General features: G+C 33.0%; 1 protein-coding gene across 6 annotated transcripts in view; it reads right to left on the bottom strand.

The window, feature by feature from the left end:
- The window catches only part of LOC106783761, a 130,020-nt gene that overhangs the window by 49,751 nt on the left and 57,825 nt on the right, over positions 1-22,444 (bottom strand). For all 6 annotated transcript variants that reach the window (XM_014742580.1, XM_014742579.1, XM_014742583.1 and 3 more), the window contains exon 4: positions 21,453-21,675. In XM_014742580.1, the coding sequence (XP_014598066.1) occupies positions 21,453-21,675 (223 nt within the window). The remainder of the gene's footprint in view (positions 1-21,452; positions 21,676-22,444) is intronic.

The following is a 22,444-nucleotide window of genomic DNA, read 5'->3' as shown; positions in this document are numbered from 1 at the left end:
AAAATAAAATAAAAATCTTTTAACGCGGCACGAGATAACGAGATAATCGTGATGCGTGTAATAAGTAATATCTACGGTAAGATTTACAGATTCGACTCGGTGAAGGTTAATTCGGCGTGACTTCGTCTTGATCGTCGACCATTCGACTCGCTTTAAATTCAAATTTCGCATCCCGTCGTTGTCGTCGTCCTCGTCGTCCTCGTCGTCGTATAGTCGTCGTATAGTCGTCGTCGTATAGTCGTCGTCGTATAGTCGTCGTTGTATAGTCATCGAGTTCCGCCCAAGTAAATTACGAGTTTCTCCGGTCGAACCATCTAACTGAAGCACCTTGCTACGCTCGTCTTGTCGTTACGAGAACGAAACGATCGCTCCCACGTGAGACGTCTGGCTCATTAAACATTCCTTCCCTTTGGTCTGCGGTTATAACAGCACTGGCTCTTCCTCTCTCAATGGCATCAACCATCTACATCCTAGGACTGTGCCAAGAACTTCTCATATATATAGTATGTATACGCAAGATGTATATATGTAGTAACTGAAACATATTCCAGACTGCATCTCAAATCTTGCCCAATTCCTTTATTGTAATGTAAAGAAAAACTTCTTTTTATTTGGAATATATATAATAATTAATATAATCGAATAGTATTATAGTTGGATAGGTGTATCGAGTAAATGAGGAATTAAATGTGTTAAGAATAAATTTAAATATATTGTATAATAGATTTTCTCTTAAAGTATTATATTAAGGATTGGTTTTTTTTTATTTTTGATTCTTATTTATTTGGGCTAATGGTTTTATATATTTTTGATACGTGTAATAATATAGATGTTTTAAAGTATTAACCGTGATTGGTTTGAAAAATTGAAATGGATGATCCTTCGTGCGTTCTTATAATAAATATAAGTGCAGCGTAATTAACTTAAAGCAAAAGAGAAACAGAAAGAATGAGAAGAGTATCTTCCGCAATAAAATGATACTTATTCTCAGGTGAATGCAATGATCGTAAACTGGACCGAGACTCTCTAAACATTTAACTACTCTAAAACGTTAAAACAATATAAGCAAAAAAGAAACAAGAGGAGGAGGAGGAGGAAGAAGAAGAAAAATAAAAAGTAGGTAAACTTATACCGTTGCAATCCATCAAAGTAAGATAGTTAACAAAAAAATATGAACAATTACAAAGTGTTGGAGGTTTACGATACTCGCTTATTATCTCGGAGAGTAATATTCAAGGAAGAAAGAAATGCTCCGAGCGATTTCGTTGTTTGCTCGAATACGATGCGACCTCCGAAATTATGGTTCGTCTTCAAAATACATAAAATAAAAAAAAAAAATAAAAAAGAAATACCAAGGTTTCTCTTACCACTGGTTAGCTCGATTCCCGAAAGTAACAAGTTTTTTTTATGAATCCTCACATAGAATTAAATATTACTCCTCGTAATATATCGTAAGAACGTGGTTTGGTTTATTTTACCTCGAATATCGTATTTTTTATTTTCTACGCATGCTCGTTTACTTGTTCCCAATAAAAGAAGAAAAATCTTAAATTTTTTTTTTGTTTTTATAATTTAAATAGAACATTATTTTTGTCAAGACAATTATTGCACACGACAAATATTTCAAATAATCATCCAAAACTTTATAATTATGATATTCATTTTTATTTATTTAATATAAAAAATTTCCTTTCTATCCCATATATAAATACTTCGGAAGAAATAAAACAAACGAGTAAGAGATCTTTCGTTGGAAATACCAAAGAGAATATAATCCAAAGTAAACTAACAATAAATAGAAAAAGAAGAAGAAGAAAACTAATGGCAACGTTTAACGTTACCCATCTTAACGATCACAGTTAAATCCACGTATAGGATCGAAGCTTACGAGATCCCGTATAAGATCATCAAAAAGGATTTCGATCGGGATGCGGGTAAATTTGCAGATAACGTTAGAAACCCTTAAAAGAATCCTATCCCTCTGACACGTTATAGTCGTATATAAAAAAAAAGTATTATTAGAATGATCGGGGCAATCTATTTTGAAGAAAAAGAACAAAATTCAGATATAATTGGCCTCCATCTTATTCGCAAACTAATTTCACGTCCGATGTGAATTTTTTAGTTTATTATTTTTTTTTTCCCCTACCCAATGAGAAAGAGATAACATCGACCAATTCGATACGTAAGAGAAAGAAGAATTCAGAAAATAAAAAAAAAAAGAAGATAACAAGGAAACACATTCCTTCTGTTACCCTCTTCCCCAAGCACCCCCCAGTTTGTCCCGTTTCCTCTTCTCCCCCTCCCGTATCTTCACGGTGGAGGTAAACTTGTGATCTCCGCGTTATACGCATTTCTCTTAGTAAGAAGCAATTTCCTCCTTTTAAATGTAATATATATCGGTTAGGAAGAGTCTTTCGTGATATTCCTCGACATAGCACCCCGGGTAGCGTGGTTGCCGACGGCAATGTAATTAAACTTGTCCCTTAAAAATGAGTAGCCACTAAGGCGCCAGCCACACCACCACTATCGTTACCTTTTTCGCAAGAGGAAGGTTTACTTCTTGGTGGGAGATCAAGTCTCTCTCTCTCTTTCTCTCTCTCAGCTTGTAAAGGACTCTCTTGGTGAACGGTAATTAACATTCTACGGGTGGAAAGAGATTGAGAAAGTGAAGAAGTGGGATGGGTAGGAGGAAGTTGGGGGAACGGGTGAAAGGGGACACTCGGAGGATTCTCTCTTTGGGGTGGGGTGGCGTGAGGGGTTGGGGATTTGCCGAAGCCCTGTAGAAAGATAAAGAAAACTCTCGATCGAAATGTTCTCTTTTTTTCTCTTGTGCAGTTGGTCAACAACTCTACTCGACGACCTCCTTCTTTCTTTCTTCCTCATCCTCCTTCCCTCTGATAGGATCTAAATTAAATGGCTAATTAATTGCTCGGCCGCGCGCAAGTTAACGTATATATATAAATGTATACGTATGTATTTAAGTATATATATCTTATATCATTCGGTTCGGATAAACCGGCATGCAATTAATTAACTCGCTATTCGTACGAAATTGACTAAGATGATTGTTACTTTTTCTTTTTCTTCTTGTTTTATTTCTTTATTTTTTTTTATTTGGTTTGAGATTTTTTCTGAGGGACAGGGGAAAATTTGAAAGCGATCGGATTTGAAAGGATAATCGTTCGGATCACCGATAGTAGATTTATTTGGAAAAAGGATAATGGATAATTGTTTTGATAAATTTAAAGGAATCCTTTTTTTAAAATTGTAATTGTGTTTAACGACGTTCGAATTTGTTAATAAATGTTCTATCGATCGTTAGAGTACCTCAAGAAAGAAAGGACGTTCTCGAGCATGCGTTTTCTTGAAGGCGCGACGGGAACATTTCATGTACCTAAGTACTGCATCGTGAAAAAAAAAAATAAAATAAAATAAAATAAAAGGAAGAAAGAGTACACGAAAAAGGGACTTCTTTTTATAATAGTTAGCAACGACTGAGAGAGTCGAGAGTCAGGGTTTTTTTTTTTTTTAAAAAAAGACTTCTTCCTTCCTCCTAGAAGAGAAGGCAAAGAAAAGAGACTTTAAAAAAAGGAACGTAACGCGACGAGCTCTTTTCTTCACGCATTTCCCCCTTCCCCATCCCTATCCTCCAATCCCCTTCTTACCCCCTGCCTGTTCGGCACTCGCGAGTGGTCGTAAATTATTTTAATCGCAGCCCTTTATTGTTCTTTAACGAGAATCTAACCAAAGGTTTTCTCTCGACAGTCCCGGATAACGTTTCCTACCGGATCCCTCCCTTTCCACGTCTTCCTTTTTTGCTTCGTAATTTTAACTTTCGAAATGGAGGCGATTGAGCGCCGATTGAGAAGAAATGGAAAGCGGGTGAAAGAAAAACCCAGAGAGAGAGAGAGAGAGAGAGAGAGAGAGAGATATTATTTATTTTTTTGTAATTGTAAACGAGAAAGTAGTAATATACGTGAGTAAGTAAAAATGAATAATATATAATTATTATTTTTATTATTTAGGTCTTTTTTTTTATCGTAAACGAGAAAGCAGTATACGTAAGCAAAAATTAATATATTTCATTATTATTATTTCTTTATTTTATTTATATTTGTAATCATAAACGAGAAACTTATATATATATATGTAAGTAAAAATGGATATTACAATTAAAGATAGATGATCTAAATGTCTGAAAATGATTAAATTACTAAAAAAAAGTTGATTAATTCTGACCGGCAATTAAACACATTGGTTTCGGTGTTTGCATCTTATTACTTCAAATAATATATCTCAACACATGTACGGCTTTACACGCTTCGTTAATAATATTATATAATATATGTGGTATAAATCAATGACTTCAATAGTCAATTATATTTGATTCCAATTATCATTCGAATATTAATTATATCAATCTGACTACGGTGTGCACATTAAATGCATATGAGTATTTAAATATGCATAATAAAATTATAAACATAACGACAATACTGTCAACGTTACAAATATGAACGAAAGAAATAAAGGAAACCAAACACAGAGAAACAGTATTACATTTTTAGAAATTTCAAAAACGAGTCTGTTCGTTCGCACGATTGATGGGATATACAGGCAGGTGGGGAGGGGACTTTGGTTGTTGACAATTTTTAACGAGATCTCCGAAGTAGTTAAAAAGTTTATCAAAAAAATTAGAAAAACAAGAGAGGAAATGAAGAAAAAGGAGGATAGCTGCTGGTTTTAGGGTGGGCAGGGGAGGATTCAGTACAATTGGTGAAAAAAGGGGGGGGGGAAATAGGAACGCAGCTGGTTTTTGGCGGGATATTCGGTCGTGCAGATGGGTTGTAGGGTTGGTGGAGAGGTGAGGAAGAGGAGGTGGTGGTTTAGGGGGTAGAGGGTAGGGGGTAGGGAGAGACCAGGTGCCTCGCGTGTCGCCCGGCAAATAACCAGTTTAAATTGCCCGAGTGAAATACTGCACGAGCAAGAGTGTACACGTGTATCCACGTAGGTGGGCTTGTCGTGTATGTGTGTGGGTTTATTCGCGTATACATACGTACGAGTCCTCGTTGTAAATATCTACGTATGCATGTATGCACGTATGGTATGTAGGTATAGGGTTCGCGTGGGCGGAAGCCGCCGAGGGAAAGTTTTCTCTCTCTCTGACTGACAATGAATGGGATTCGGGCGATCCATTCAATCCTATCGGGAAAATAATACCCTTTGTGTGCGTTTCGACTGGTCTCGTTAGTTACTCGAGAGTTGTTCCATCGCTCGCGCGCGATTTCCGTTATCTCAGTGTCAATTCTTATTAGCAATACCGGGTAGAAGGAGGTGGAGGAGGAGGAGGAGACCGTGAATTAAAAAAAAATAAAGGAAGTATTTTGTTTTACATTAAAAGACAACAAAAAATTAATCGAGGAAAGGAAGAAGAAGAATTTGTATTTTTGTTGTTGTTCTTTTTTCTCTTATCATGTGTTATTGTTTTATGATTAAGTTTAAGAAAGAAAGAGAGAGAGAGAAAGTTATGGAACATTATTGTTATAATTATTTTTTTCTTTTTAATAACTCGCGTTCGTAAAAGGTAGAAAGGAAATGAACGTTAACAGATTTTTACGAAGAGATAGAATGAATTCATATGCGTGGGATGTCGTTATCTTACGTAATAAGAAGATATATGTTTTTCTACCCATTTTTTTTATTTTTTAAATGTTTCTTTAATAGGTATGTGTACGTACGTACGTATTTAAGTAGGTTGATTTAATTCTAAATTATGGCCGATATATGTATAGTTAATGTTGCTATAACGATATTATTCTTGTATATTGTGATGTATCGTCTAATGGAAGTATTTACTCATAAATTATGAACGTATAACATGGTATAATTGTATTATATATAAATGTATTACATATATAATGTGTATATAATTGTGTTAAATATATCGTCTAATGGAAGTATTTACTTATAAACTATGAACATATTACATGGTATAATTTTATTTTGAGAGAATAAAATATCGGTAATATATTCTATACTAAAAAGAAAAAAATCAGCATTAAATAAATAATAATAATAATAATAATAATAATAATAATTTGGGAAACAAATTTTTCAATTATTTTTATTACATTCTTCGCAATAAATCGTTCGAATATTTATCTAAACGGAAATGAATAATTCGCATTAACTGATTGAAAATCTCTCCGTTTAACAGATTAAAAATAAATGAAGAGAGAAAAGAAAAAAAAAGAAAATTAAAAAGAAAAAAAAGTTGGGAAGAGGGAAAGGTCGGAGCAACGTCGATCCGCGACTTTACGACGTCGTAAAATGTTTTAATGGTTGCGAGGAGAGGAAAGAGAAAGAGGGACAAAGAAATGGACAGCGAGGTACAGCGATATTAGAGACAACTTGGGTAGGAAAGGGAAAAAAAAAAGGGGGAAGGAAAAAGGAAAGGAAAGAGAACGGGCTGAAACGGAAGGAGGGTGAAAACCAGCAGCGATCTCGCGAGCTTTCGAATGTCGTTTTAATACCACCATAATAGCCTTTCCACGAGTCTTTTGCGGCCCCCATAGATCCTGTTCTCTCTCTGGGCAACGTTTAGCCGGATCCTTCTAGAAGAATCGAGGATAATATCTAACGTTATAGCAAACTAAAATAAAGAAGAAAGTAACAAGATTCATTTCTTTCGAACAGTCAACGACACTGTCCTAAAAAACAATTTTTTCGAATACAATAGAACACACCTCCAGTATTTTAATGAACTAGTTAACTGTGATTTATGAGTATACTAATCATGTACACTATATAGGTAGATATTTTTTAAAGTGGTTACAGTATGATAGTACAGTATGATCCTCGGATACGGATACTCCAATTTAAAAGCAAATAAAATATTGAGAAACATGATAGTAGTTAACAAACTAAAAAAAAAATAAAAGTAAAAATAACTGTAATTAAATTGTACATAATTTAAATATAATTGAAATTATTCAAAATAACCATGAACTAGACTTTAATAAGATCTTCATATTTTCTTTAATTTAGAATTAATTATAAATATTTCAATGCTAAATTATATCGTTTTATTTTTATTTTCAAGATGAGGTACCGAATAAAAGGGTTCCATTTGTAACATTTTAATTGTAATAACAATGCATTATTTACATTTATATTTTGATTTATAATAATTGTGCTTCTTATTATATGTTTTAAAACGCACCTAGTGCATTAATTTTTCGAATATTTAAACAAGCGAAAGAAAGCGTCTCCCATTTTTTTTTTTTTTTTTTTTTCGAAAATTCAACTACACGCAAATGAGATTGTGTGTTTTTGAAAAAGAATTTATCTTTCTTATTCACTTTTATCTACATATCTTGTCTTCGTATTTGCATATTATGCGGTAATGGCTAGATCAACGTCAAGATTATGATCCATAAATTATTTTCTCTTAGCATGCGTAAACGGCAGACTGTAAGGAAAATTTATAGGACGTTCAAGAACATTAGGATTCTTTGAGGGAGGGGAAACGTTCGTTTTAAATCGTAATGCCTACCTCTACCTACCTACTCAACGTTAAACCCGCGTGTTCTTATTGTTGTTTCTCTTATTAGTTGTTATACTACTTTGACGCGAATAAGAAAGAAAAAAAGAATAATAGAGATGATAATAAAGTTCTTTCGAATTTTATATTTTCGTTTAGAAAAATAAGAAAAATAAAAGTAACAAAGGTAAGGAACTGTTTTAAATGGGGATTAGCTATTATCGTTAGATACGCGAGATACAACATTCATTCGCCCATAATATTCAAAAATATATATATATATATATATGAATAACATTTGTCCGAATAATTATTTAGATGCATATAATGTAAACATTAAAAATCATGCGTATCTCTAGAGTCGTGCAGAGAAAAATGTTTCGTTCGTTGGTTCGTCGAACCGATAAACGTCGTCGCCGGTCGACCAACGACGATAACATCGCGTGATTGACACCGTCATAGAGTGAAAGAGAGGAAACGAAAGAGAAAGAGAGAGAGAGTGTCGACGGACGCGTACGATGAGTTATCGATTTCGCCTTCGATTGTCCACGAGAGTCTCCCCCAACGAACGTACGCAGCACGCAGGGTAGCTCGGTTTTGTTGCTCCCTCGTATTTCACCCTCCTATCGCTTTCCTCCACCTCCCTCCTCCTCTCTCTCTCTCTCTCTCTCTCTCTCTCTCTCTCTCTCTCTCTCTCTCTCTCTTTTACTCGTTCAGCCTCTTCTTCGTTTCTCCTGCTAATGAATTCCTCAGCAACGATTGGCAGCAATGATCGACTCGGTGCACGCTGCTATATGCATGAAATTGAACGAGACCAAATGAAAATGCGACTTGACTTTAGACGCGTAAAATTGCATTTAAAGTTAGATCTTTGTATTTTTTGTTTTCAAGTTCTCTCTGTCTTTTTCTCTCTCTCTTCGTTTTCAGAAAGAGATCATTCTTTTTCTCTACGTCATACTATGTATGTAAACAAGGATTAGATATATTATAAACATCGATACTTGCGAAAGTCACGAAACTAGAAGAGTTTTCTTTTTCTTCTCCCTATTTTAGTCTCTTCCGTTTGCCATCGACAAAAACATATTTATTTTGTCCCTCCTACCTAACGAAAAGCGACGACTGACAAATTACAAGACGAGCTCGATAGCTAGGTTTACGATATTTCGAAGAAAACCTTAATACCATCCATTATTATCGGTGGGCGTTATATTGTAGGTATGTATATCGATTTCGTAGGAAAAAAAAAAAAAAGAAAAAAATTCCCAGAATACTTTCCAAAGGGGTTGCCAAAATGTGATTTTTCGTCCATTTAACTTGAACTTTCATTTTCTTTTTCTCAGAAGTAAAACGTATTTGTGGAATTTATTCCAAAGAACATCTGTAATGGGAATATTTGATTTGCATTGTAAATATCAAAATCATGATGGATAAGAAATGAAACAAATATTATTCTACGTATTTTTTTTTATAAAACTTTTAGGTACGATAAAAGATAATCATTATGAATATTAACTTTCATGTAGGAACCACCGTCCGGAAACATTTAAATGTTCGTTGTCAGAATGCTTTCTCTAACCACTATTTGTAATCTAATTTAAAGTGGTCATAATTAATCATTGTTTTGTCTTTAATATAGCCTTTGATGAAATAACGAACGTTTTCGTTTATTATTCTGAAATGTTATTTAGACCTGTTAGCACATGTATCACGTTCTGTAATTACTGAAACGAAACGTTTGCGGACACGGGTCGTCTCGTCCCTACGTGAATTTGGTTCGTAATGATCTTCTCTATCATCCCTTAAATTTAATAATAAACTCGTAGATTCATTTTCCATATATTAAGAAATTAATTATTAATAATAGGTATGTGTTAATTGGAATAATATAATTAAGTAATAAATAACGATAATGAAATAATCGAAAAAGAAAATAAATCCAAAATTACTTGTCGTTACTACTACTACTACTACTATCATAATAATAATATTAATAAGTAAAATAATTATTTATTTATTATTATTATTATTATATATATATGTATAAACTATATTGATATATTATATTTACATACCAAAATACAATATAGAATATATGAATTATTTCGCATATAGATAAAATAGATGTTCGTTAAAAAAAAGCACGTAATAAGAGAAAAAAAGAAAAACGTAATCATAAATCGTGAAAGATCTGGTGTAAAGTATTGCGGTAGCTGGCATTGTTCAAGGTTGTCAACGAGCTACCGAGTCTTATCTTTTGGAGGACGCGCGTGACTGGTCGCGCGGAGGGTGCTGGCGCGGAGGGTGCAGGCGCGGAGGGTGCTGGCGCGGAGGGTGCTGGCGCGTCTCAAAGTCTGAAATTGAGAGAAACGAGGAATGCCGAGAAATGGGATGGGATGGGAAAGATGGTTTAGGGTAGACGTAACCCAGACACGCTGTCCGACCGATAACGTTATTCTCCTAGATGAGGAGGACCGGTCGCCGTCGTCGTCGCCGACGCCGGTGGTTTCCCCCCTTTTCTTGTTGTTAGACAGAGAACGATATATATAGAAGGTGGAAGGCATGGGAGGAATCAGAGGAGTGCAACGCAACACTGATTCAAGAGAATCCTTCCGATCGTATCTCTCCTGCTGGCGTGCAGAAAACATTGTCCTATAGAATATCTCACGTGTAAGATTTATTTATATGAAAGGTGATTTTATTTAGCCTTCTTTTTTTAAATCATGTGTGTAACAATAATAATAATATATTGAATAAAAGTAAGCATGGAATGGTATATAATATAAAGATGGAATTCGTATTCGTAGACATTTTTATTTATGTTTCTTTTGCGTATCTTTATTTTTGTTGAAACCAAGTACGATAGGATCTTTGACGTAAGATTTATAGGATATTTGAATATACGTGGATGTAATGTTCAACAAGTATGGAATACACATTTATTTTCTATGGATTTGTTTCATATTTTTAAAATGTAAATCTATTTTATTTTTTTACCTACAAACATTGGTCAATTGGTCGTGAAAAAATTGTTAAAACAAAGTAAACGAAATATATTCCCACGTGTTATTTTCTTATCATCGATGCTAATTTTCTTTCTATTATAATATTACACGATAAGTTTTCTATTATACGAGTAAGTTAAACGATTAGAGTCGCATAATTTGCGATAGAAGGAAAAAAAAAAAAAAGAAACAAAAATTTGACGAAGGTAATAATACTTTTTTTTTTTTTGAAGATAGATCGGATTAATTTTGGAACTTATGGAGTTAGAGAAATGAGAGAAGAGAAAAGAATGCAAAGAAAAAGAATAAGAGGAGAGAGAAAAAAAAGAAAAGAATAGTTTGATATTCTCTTTATCGAGAAAAAGAAGAAGGTCGAAGGAAAAAGGGAAAAAGGTTTTGCGCACTCGTCGCGACGCTTCTCCTACGGTCTGGCTACCGGCGACGGACGTCGAAGTAGCCAATTAAAATCTCTTTGGAGTCTTTTTTAGTAAAGCCTCCGACAGAAATCGAGGTGGGACGGGCTAATGAATTCTGGTAGAGGGTGTCGGGACGTAAAGCCGGTTCGTAACGCGAACACGGCGGAGCCGGTGCTAGAGCCGATGCCAGACTGGCTGGAAGAGAGAGAGAGAGAGAGAGAGAGAGAGAGAGAGAGAGAGAGTGTGTGAAAGTGTGAGAGGAACAGAGAGAGAGAGAGACTGAGAGATACCAGGATTCCTGGTGTACGATGCACCCGGCAGGCAGACAGGATCGATGCTTCCTGTCGCGGCTCCGGAGCCCTTTAAGCGAACGTACGTCGTTCGTCTCGACCTACAGATAAATATCTCTCTAATAATAATAATTATTATTATTATGTAACACCTTTGAAACTGATAACGTATTCTACGAATCATCTTTACTAATCTTTATTATAACGATTGCAACGTAATTTTATATCGTTTCTCTTACATTAAATCTTATTAATTGAACGTTTCTCGTTGAACTAACGTTCGGTCAATTTTCTTCTTTTTTTGTTCAATTAATATTCGCAATAAATTAATTGATTTTTAGAATATTTTATCATACTTATACGCGTTCGCGTCAAGTATGAAGTTTATAGTTGGAAGTTAGTTACATTGACGTCTTACAAAGTTCATTGGTTTGAGAAGTTAAAAAAAGTAGACTATACCTTTCAAAGGGTGAAATCCAGACGAATTTTCAATCTAATATATTTATAGGCGATAAAACAACAACCAAAAAAAGATGCATATTAATAAAATCAAAATCAAGTGTACTTTGTCAAAAATTGTTCGATGATCTTGACACGAACACGGATTGGGATCGGGATTGGATAGGTATAGAAAAGTAGGGATAGAAATGGCTGCTGCTTGCTGCTCTAAAGCCGAGGGTAGATTTATGGAAATTCGTTGGCTGCGGCTAAAAGGGCGGTACGAGAGTTAGGTTTGGAGGGAAAAAGAAAAGAAAAAAAAAATAAAAAGGGAGAAAAAAAGTGTAGCTTCGAGCTGGAGCCTAGCGTGGCACAACACAACCGCTTGGAACGGCACGCTTCGATCTTTGATCTCCGCTTTCGAAGGGCAGAAACGCGTGAACGGCTGAGCATTGTTCTATCCTACAAAGTATACCTACATCTCGATTCGGGATTATCTGCATTTTAAATAACCCCCTACTCCACCCCCTCCCTTCTCTCCAGCTGTTCTAGAAGAGATCAAAGGAATCGTGTTATTTTCGGTATCCTTTTAACACGAAATAGGTTCGATACCTTCGTTTACATGAAACAGGTTAAAGGATACATCTTGTTAGCGTTTAAACGAAGATATTAGCTTTGGTAACGTCTATCGAACGTGAAAGGGAAGCTCGACGTGGGCTAATTCACTATCAAATGAATTACTGTCTCCTGAAACATTAGAATTTTAATTCGCCGAGATAAGTTTTAACGCTTGTCAACGTGCCAACGGTGTTATGTATATTTTTCTTTCTTTCTTTCTTTCTTTCCTCGCTTTATCTGGCGACGATAAAAAATCATCTGCTACGATGAACCGAATGATGCGGCAAATACGTAATTAAAATTTTCACATATAATAAAATAGAAAAATAGATAATTACAAAATTCATTTACAAAACTATCCATTGCGAATCACCGATTATAGACGCCGCTTGATGATAAATTCACTTATGAGTCACCGGTGGTGGTACATGGTCAACGTCAACGTATTAAATGTTAATCTTTTCATCGGAATAAATCGATTATCGTATTTATTTTATTTATCGACCAGATTGCATCAATATATTACTGATCTTTTTAATTCTTTTTTATTTTTCTTCATTTCTGTTATTTTCTTTCTCTCTCTTTCTATCTCTGTGTGTGTTCACAGCTTCAATTAGAGAGTAATGGATGCAAGGGAGTGGAAAGACGATAGCATAGAAGATGGTACTAACATTCACTTTGATATAGTGGGTATTTTGCGCCTCTCCAACGGCTTATGTCACTTATGACGTTAAATCCTATAGCACAGTCTGGTTAGGAAACGCATCGCAGGAGAGAGGAGCGAAAGTCTCTGTGTACGTGTCTCCATAAATGTTAATTAACAATGATTAGGATGCGTCTCTCTTCCTGCTTAATGTCCAGCACCAGCACCAGCACCAGCACCAGCACCAGTACCAGCACTAACATCAGCAAGACACGAGCATATGTGAACGTTTCTATAGAAGAGATAAAGAAAGAAAGTAAAAGAAAGATAGAACTAATTTTTGTTTCGTACTGAAGGTTCAAAGGTGTCCTATTAGAAAAATGAAATAATACCAAAAATTATATTAACGCGAACGTTGAAGAAATTCATTTGCCATTAAAATTGGATGAATATTTATAAATCCTAATAGAAATCTATTCCGTATTCTAAATACTGTGACCAAAATCTTTCTATCGATAAATTATTTGTCATGTTCAATAAAATTCGATAAAACAACATAAAATAAGGAAAAAGTGTTTTAAAGAAATACAAGCACACGCTTAAAACGAATAAAAACATAAGGAATACAAATTGGATACAACCGAGAAATAGAAGTTTTAAATAAATATGCGAAGAAAAAAAAGAAAAAGGTTCCTCACGATACGAACAAAAATATTCACATATTTTACCATTCGTATTTAACCAAAAAAATAGGTCACAAATGTTCGAAAATATCATAGTTGGAAAATAAATAAAGAAATTAATTTACCGAGTATATTTGCTTGAACTAAAAATAAAAAAAAAAAATAAAAAAAAAAAGGAAAAAATTGATTCAGTTTGAATATTTTTTATTGATAGTACTCTAAATGAAGCAATTCGAAAATGCTTAACACTTGTATATACATATATATTTATATGTATATATATACATAACATACATATGTATGGCATATCAAGTAGCTGTTAGTCTGTGGTGCTGCTAACAACGACTACTGATAGATCTGCCATGGCTAGATCCTACTCGCGTGCGAGAGCTCAAGCACGCGTTACTCGTGCCAACGTAAAAGAGCTATTATTAGCCGACCACCTGTACGACCCGAGGCAACCTCTTTCTCTACCTCTACCTCTACCTCCCTCTCTACTAGTCACAATCGCATTTGGTATATGCGCTATCGACTCACTTATTCAACGTAAAATCGATCACTTTTCAATATTTTCCTTTTAAACAAATAACATTGAACATTGTATTGTGCCTATATTTTGTTAGTCCAAAATGACACTTTTTTATTTTATCTTTTTTGTTTAATTCTTCTATCGAATTTTATATTCTATCGCAAAACAATCAAAAATAATTGGATTGATTTGTTCGTAATATATATCAAATGGTTTTTTCTTTATTTTGTATTATTTTTTGTCTTTTTATATTTGTAACTTTGAATTTTTATTATATCTTATAGGCATTAATAAACTCTTTTATATATATATTTTTGCTTACCTGTTCGATAAAAAAAAATAAATTATTTTGTTTACATCGTTTTGGGGGGGACCAAATTTTACGGAGAAAAAACGAGATAAATAATATCCTTTTCGTGTTTTTAAATTTATTCGACCAAAAGTAATACACGTGTAATTGTCAATACTATTGAAGAATAACAATACGCATTGTAACATCCAATTTTGCTTAAAGAAAAAAATAAAAAAAAAAAGGGGTAATCATTTTGTTGGTTTTTTTTTTCTTTCTACTTTCTGTTTGTTTATTTGGATTCAACCAATCGTGAAAACGAACGAAATGGTTGAAAACACGAGGAGAAACAAGATATAGAAAACACAGGTAGACATTTGCCAATTTTTAATAGCAACGATTAATCGCTCCAGGCCAGGAGCTTCGTTAGAAATTACGATTTTTATTCAGGATGATACTATACACCTGCAAGTTCTTCGATAAATAAATTTCAATGCATATATATAAATCCTTTGTAAAGTAACTGCATATAGATGCAAATGAGAATTATTCGCATCGTCGTTCGTCACATATTATATTAGCGAGACGATGTAACCATTATTAATCATACTTAAGAAGACAACCGGTAACACCAGTTTAATCATAATTTATCGAATCGAAAGGATAAAAATAAAATCATTGTGATATTCTAGTATGTAACCATTCCATCGCTTTCCAACGTTAATAAATAATACTTCTTTTCCATTATTAACTTTTCTTATACGCTCATCTTATTTTTGTTTTTATTCTTTTCACAGATAACCTACAAAATTAATAATTGTTTTTCATTTATTTGCAAATGATATTTTATATGCTGAAAATTATTATAATAATTCGATAGTTGCGTATATCTTTCGTAAATTTGTCCACGACAGGAATATCATTCATTTTGATTTGTATTAAATAAATGGCATCAGAAAATGTTAATAATTCGATTGGAAATTAATTCGTACAGAACGTGCCGTGATTTTCTGCAATCCTATGCAAATTGTACAGAAAATTACGATTGAGAGAAAAAGAGAGATAGAGAGAGAGAGAGTGTCGAAAGGGTAAAAGGAGAAAGGGGACGAGATCAAGGGGATTACTGACGTTAATAGCGACAGGAATGGCGATAGAACGACGAATAATTAGGCTAATCAATCCAATCGTGAATTCCCTATGCACGTGTCACTCACTGATACATTTATATATGACACCGATAAACGTATTGATTTCCCTGAAACGATTAAATTCTAAATCTGGATCGATCATTAGTCAAATTTATTTACTTCGAATAAACCGAGTGTTACGAATAATTAACAAATAAAATCGATTTAGAAATTCTAATATTTTTTTTAAATAATTTAAAGAAATTAATTTTATTTTTTTGAAAAGTTTGAAGACTATGTCGAAAAATAAAAGTGAAAAATTTCGTTTTTATTTTATATTATGCTCGAAACCTTTTCAATCAATTCAAATATATATTAAGTATAGTATATAGTATATTAATAAAATAATATTAGACTGATGAGTATTTATTACTCAAAACGCAAAACGAATATTTCGTATTGATATCATTGGTATTCGATATGTCATTATCTATTTCTATTATACATAATATAATATTATACAATATTAATATCATACGTGATTATAATTTAATGCTCGATACTGTCTCGATCATATTCAAATTTATTAGAATATATTATTATCATAATATAATAATTTTAAAATATCATTATTATATTATCATAACACATTAATACATTATAATATTATTCATATTGAAATTTTCGTTTAGATAATTATTCATAGAGTCAAATTAAATGCTAATAGAAATATGCTTATCGGTTGCAAATTGTCTTATTAGTTATTTGACTATTTAACACGTTTTCAAATATACAATAATTTTCATAGTTTATTATAAAAAAAAAAAAAAAAGGAAAGAACAAATATGAAAAGAAATTTAGAGTTTGCTCGAATATCGATCACGTATCTATCTTCTCTTTGTTTATTTCTACTTTCGAACTTCGATCGATACTGTTGAAAGAGAAAGGGAGGAAGGGAAAGAGAGAGAGAGAAAAAGAGAGAGATGAAAAGAGACCGCAGGAACTTCAAAGGGCCACCCTTTTCGTATAGCCGAATTGTACATATTTGTCGATGTCGGTTGCAGTTTGGCGTGCAAATTGCCAAATCGCTGTTGCTAAATCTTCCGAGGAAACTTGTACCTACGTTTGCAAAAAAAAAATAAAAATCAACAAAATGTTTTATAAAAATTATTTATTCATGATAAAACAAATAAATGTCATTTTACCTGTCCTTGCATATTATATTGCATAAGACACACGTATCTCATTATTATTATTGAAACCAACACTTTTATTATCTCGTATAAATACTTTTTTTATATATATATATATATTAACTTATATGAAAAAGTTTTGATGTAGTATTATAATAGATAAAAACAAATTCAAACCTCGTAACTGTACTATAACTTTAAACGAGATGAAAGAGACAGTGTAGTTCTATTACGATCTCGAATCTGTCGCACACCATGAGTCATATTTATAGTTACAAAGTATCCCCAGCTGACTTATACTTAGTTAGAGACAAGATTTTTCTCGAATAACGAAGGTCGACCGGTCGTCGATTTGCAACAACAACAACGAGTCGACGACGAACGATTATCCTCTTATTCCTTTTTTGCTTGTCTTGATTTTTATTTATTTTTTTTATTATTATTATTTTTATATTTTTTTACTTCAGACGTTTAGGCTTGCAGGAATGCAAAGAGTTTCTCTCTCTTTCTTTCTCTCTTATACACTCGCAATTTCCGGCTTTACAAACGACAGATCCAGCAGGTGGTTAAGGGATTATAAACGTAGACGTAACTATGTGTTACCCAGTGTGAACGCGAGTCACCAAGCCAGTTTTGCATGCCTCCCGGCTAACAACGACCAACTGGACTAAACGTAAACGTCAAACTTAAAGCCAATATTTCAACGCGTTCTTCAAAATCACCCAGCGATTAGTTAGCTATTTTGTGATTTCCTCATCCTAAGTTCGTTCATTGTACAGTATACGAGTTGAATTCCATCAGCGAATAAATACAATTTCAACATTTTCATATATATTGCGAGAACAAAAAAATTGTGTTAATGTACTAAACGTGTAAAGATATTTTACAATATTTTATTAAATCTTAGATTTTATAATATACGATGACTTTTACGATGGTACGTATGTTCCTTATTCGAACGTATAATATACTGAATGTCTAATAATATAACTTTGAAATAAGATCGAATAGGACACAAGTTTAGATTATATTTTTGTTCATTCCTTTTTTAATTCTCATTCTGAAATAGGTTCCATATACAATATTACGAGACATCTTGTATATTATTAAAATCTTATCCAAAATTTATTATTGCGTGTTAATGAATTCAATATTTTTCGTATATTTAAGAATTCTATTAAAAATGTATAATACTTAATTGATATTCAACTTAATGTTAATTAGATTATATATATATATTTGTATTTAATTTAACGATTAACTCATTGTCAGACAATTTATAAATGAATTACTTTTGTTCTGTAAATCTTTTCAATCGGAAAAATAAAAACAAATATCCTGAATTTATTCGAGCGTATTTTTCTCGATTAACTTTCACGACGAAAAGTTCCCCTTGTCTATCGACTGATTTTTTACAATGGTACACTCTCTCTCTCTCACACCCTTCTGTCTGAAACGTATCGAAAGTAGCTAACGTTTCAAGAGAATATTTTTTATCGGCGAACGAACGAACGAACAAAACTATGGCGCGTAAAACAATCGGGGGGAGGGTACTACTTTTTTTTACGAACGTACATTGACGCAACGCTTTTCCTTCATTCGGCAAGTAACTCTCTTTTCACGCGATAGAAACACAATGGAAAAGCGAGTTGAATGAACAAGAATAAAAAGAAAAAAATTAAAATACAAAGAAATTTCTACGCTGGATATACTCACGAGTGTCAAAATAATAAAAAGAAAGGATGGGGAAGGATGGAAAGCAGAAGAAAAATCTACGAACCCCATCATTTTCACAAGTAAAAACGAATCCCGCGATGTTTTTTTCTTTTTCTTTAAATTTCTACGCGATGTCAATGGCAAAAATAAATTATTTTATATTTTAATAAAACCGTGGGGGGTCACAAATATTTTCAAACAGAATTTCATAAAATACGATTAATAAATTTCCATAATTTATGATTAATTTTTAAATGCGAGAAAATGTAATTTCATTAAAATCATATTTAATATAAATTTAACCCATACATTTTAAGATACTATTAGAAATATCGAAATGTTTTATTTAATTACGAGAACAAATGATATTTCAATTGTTCCAATATTTAGATGACAAAAATTAGATGTAAAAAAAGATCGTAAATCGAATTCCATAGATTCTTATCAGCTGTAATAAATTACATATAATACATTAATACATCGTTTATACACCATAAACCTAAAGTATCGAAAAGTGAAAACTTTCGAAAGGGTTAGATGATAGAAAAAGAGAGAGAGAGAGAGAGTATTGACTTCGCTTATTGCTTCTGTCAATCAAAACAGTCGTGTTTAGTGTCGAATGAGAGAAAAGCAACAGAGAAGGGTTGCTTGCCCTTTCCTGTTCTTTTCAAATAGCTGTACCACCTGCCAGTTGAGTATTCGTTCAACTAGCGCAACAGAGAGAGAAAGAGAGAGAAACTTGTATGACTGTATTTCACGTAAAAAGCAAGTTGTAATTTGGTGCGAACGAGAAACGATACGCGTTATTTTACGAGGGGGTAGAGAATAAGGGGGGCGGGGGGTTTCAAAATACCAGCAGAGCCGATCGATCCTGTCCCGACGGAATTTCGATTTCATTACTTCGATTTATCGATTAACCCCTGCACGCTTTTTCGATATCTCTCATTCTCTCCAATTTTATTTTGTCTACCGTTCCTTGTTTTTTGTTTTTATTTGATTTTATTTATCGATATAAGCGTAAAAATTTCCATTCGACGTTTCAGTTGATACGAAGTAAAATTTGTTGTCACCACCCCTCCTATCTCTCCTGACACTTTCAATTACCAATTATAGAGTTTTACTATTTCGATACAATTTCAAGGAGAAATTATTATCGTTTTAGCAACAATCGTGAAAATATATATTATCGTTACCTTGAACAAAGTAATACAATATAATACAACTGTTATTTTGTTCTTCTGTTTCATTATGAATAAAAGAACGAAGATAGAGATAAAAGGTGTTATTAATTTATCTTTGGTATCCCATAATTTGATTATTATTTTATCAAATTTAGCGGCATCTTGAGAAAAATCTTGTCGGCTTTTTTATTTCTCGTATTTGCGATGTTCAGAACCGCGTTCCAAAGGGAAACATACTTGAGTATAATACAAACATATATAAATAAGTAAAATAAAATAAGAGGAAAAAGTAAGTAGTCTTGATTTAAAAAGAACGTCCCTCCAATTAGTGTGCTTATCAAAAAAAAAATGTGTACGAGTCGCAAAGGCAGCAGCTCTTGTTTGTCCCTTCTATTCCTGTTTTATTCGACTTACGTTTTCCTAAAGTAGTTCTTCTTATACTAGGTACTACTACCGTTCGAGGAAGGTAATGAAGGGATTCGTATAATCACAAGAGCTAGGTACCTTATCAAGAACCGGCATTATTCGACTCTCTATGGTATGCGCCTCATTAATTAAAAAGCAAAAAAAAAAAGGGAAAAAAAGAACGTTCAGGAGGTAGAAAAGTCTCTTGCACGATATAAAACAACTCGTTTTCGCCTAAAACCCCTTCGCATTTAAAGGAAAAGAAGAAAAAAAAAACGTCCAATTTATTTATGCGTACACGCTGTTAAAAAGTCGCGTCCTGCGATTTAATTATTAATTATATTTATATATCATATAAACTAAAGATCAATAAAAAGAAAAAGAAGATGGATACGAAAATAATTGACACAAAAAGTTACTTGTGCTTCTTTTTACTTATATATAGGTATAACATAACTGACGACTAATTTTCTTTATTATCCGAACAAATAAATCAAAAAAAACTGAATAGTCTCAAATCTCAACCCAAAGTCTGATAAGAGAAAAGGATAACAAAAAAGAGAAAGAAAAAAAAATTAACCAAAAGATGAGAAGCACAAAACGAACGGTTCAATCAATTCAGAATGAATGATTTTAATCGAAGAATTAAAATTGAAAGTTAATTAATCGTCAACATAAATGTTAATATGTTTGCGAAGGTCTCCCATAATATAGTGAAAAGATGTAGTAAGAAGATAAGGAAACAGAGGGGATAAATGCGGCGCGTCAACTTTCTCGGAGATTTCATTAAGTCGTTAAAATTAACGTTCTCTGTCTCTGTCTCTGTCTCTGTCATTTTCTATCTCTTTCTCTCTTTATTTCTTTCTCTTCCTTTCCCTCTTCTTCCTTCTGTAAACGAATTTCTACAGCACACAAGATGTCGTTAATTTCGTAATAATCGACAAGTATCGGCACGTGCACGATTCCCTTCTCTGACTTTAAGAGGACAGGATCAGCAAAGAAAGAGAAAGAGAAAGAGAAAGAGATAGAGAGAGAAAGAGAGAGAGAGAGAGAGAGAGAGAGAGAGAGAGAGAGAGAGAGAGAAATAAAAAGAGAAAAAAAAGAAAGAAAGAGAGAATCCAATTTAATATGGAAATTCTAATTCGCCCTATTGAGGAAATCAATTACCTCTAATGAATACAACATGAAGGGTGTAAAGAGTTTAGCTATAAATTCGCATATAGAAATCAAACAAATATCTAGCAACTTTAAATGAAAGAGAGAGTTTTTGTTCGAAATATTTCATGCTTATTAATATTAAATTATTAAATTCTAATATATTCGCAAGCTCAATGGATATATATATTTTGTATCTATGTAGAATCAGAAAAACTTACCTTCGCAGGATCGGATTTTTCCGACTGATCGTTGAAAGTTTGTGACCCTCGGGACATTGTATTTCTTCGTGGTATCGTAGTGCCATCTTGCGAGGGGCGCACGAACTCTATTCTTCCACCCTCTACAACAATATTAGGGGCTGGTGGAAAGTTTTCTGTGTTACCGACAGTATCGCAGTAGCCTAAAAGCCCTGCCTTTTCTCCGTACAGAGGGTGGATTTGTCTGCAACAGTCGGTAATAAACATATTTAAGGGTTGAACGTGTTGTGTATCTAGTAGATGTTGCATATTATCCTAAATTATGTGTAATATCTAACAAATTAAACTGATTATCTATTCTCATTATATTTTTGGTTTTTACAAATTTATAATTTGTTTTGAATGCACCATATTATCGACCAATTTCAAAATTATATTTCCAATGATTAGTGTAAAATAAGAAAAAAATCTCTTAATTCGATAATCACGTTAAAAAGCAGCAATTAAAATATTATATAATAAATAATATATTTTACAAATAATTCAAGAACTATTCATAAGTTGAAATGCGAAACTAATTACTTCGTAGATCTATAAATTATCGAAAAAAACTACAAAAATTAAACAGTTGTCTTACGTTAACCATGTAAATACATTACTATTATTTTCAATGAAAAAAAAAATGCTTTTCTTAGAAAAAAAGAAGACACCATCTGAGACAAGTTAATACAAAATTATTTAAAATGCAAAAAATGTGGGTTGTTATCTCTTCTTCGTAGCCTCGTATTCCCGCTATATCTATTATTGTTAGATGATAATCACGACGATGTTCTTCATTTTGATCCATTAGGTTTCGTCGTCGAGAAACTGAACCATAAGACTCATCAGTAGGGCTTGATATCATTATTTGGTTTAGATTCCCTGCCCTAGACCTAGATGAAAACCCACCTATTCGGTGGACTTAGGTACTAATCAAGTAACGAAGACGAGGAGAAGTACAAAAATTGGAACGC

Source organism: Polistes canadensis, unplaced genomic scaffold, assembly GCF_001313835.1.
Source record: "Polistes canadensis isolate GaletaPanama2010 unplaced genomic scaffold, ASM131383v1 scaffold_25, whole genome shotgun sequence".
NCBI classification, from domain to species: domain Eukaryota; kingdom Metazoa; phylum Arthropoda; class Insecta; order Hymenoptera; family Vespidae; genus Polistes; species Polistes canadensis.
This window is presented reverse-complemented; position numbering and strand designations above follow the sequence as displayed.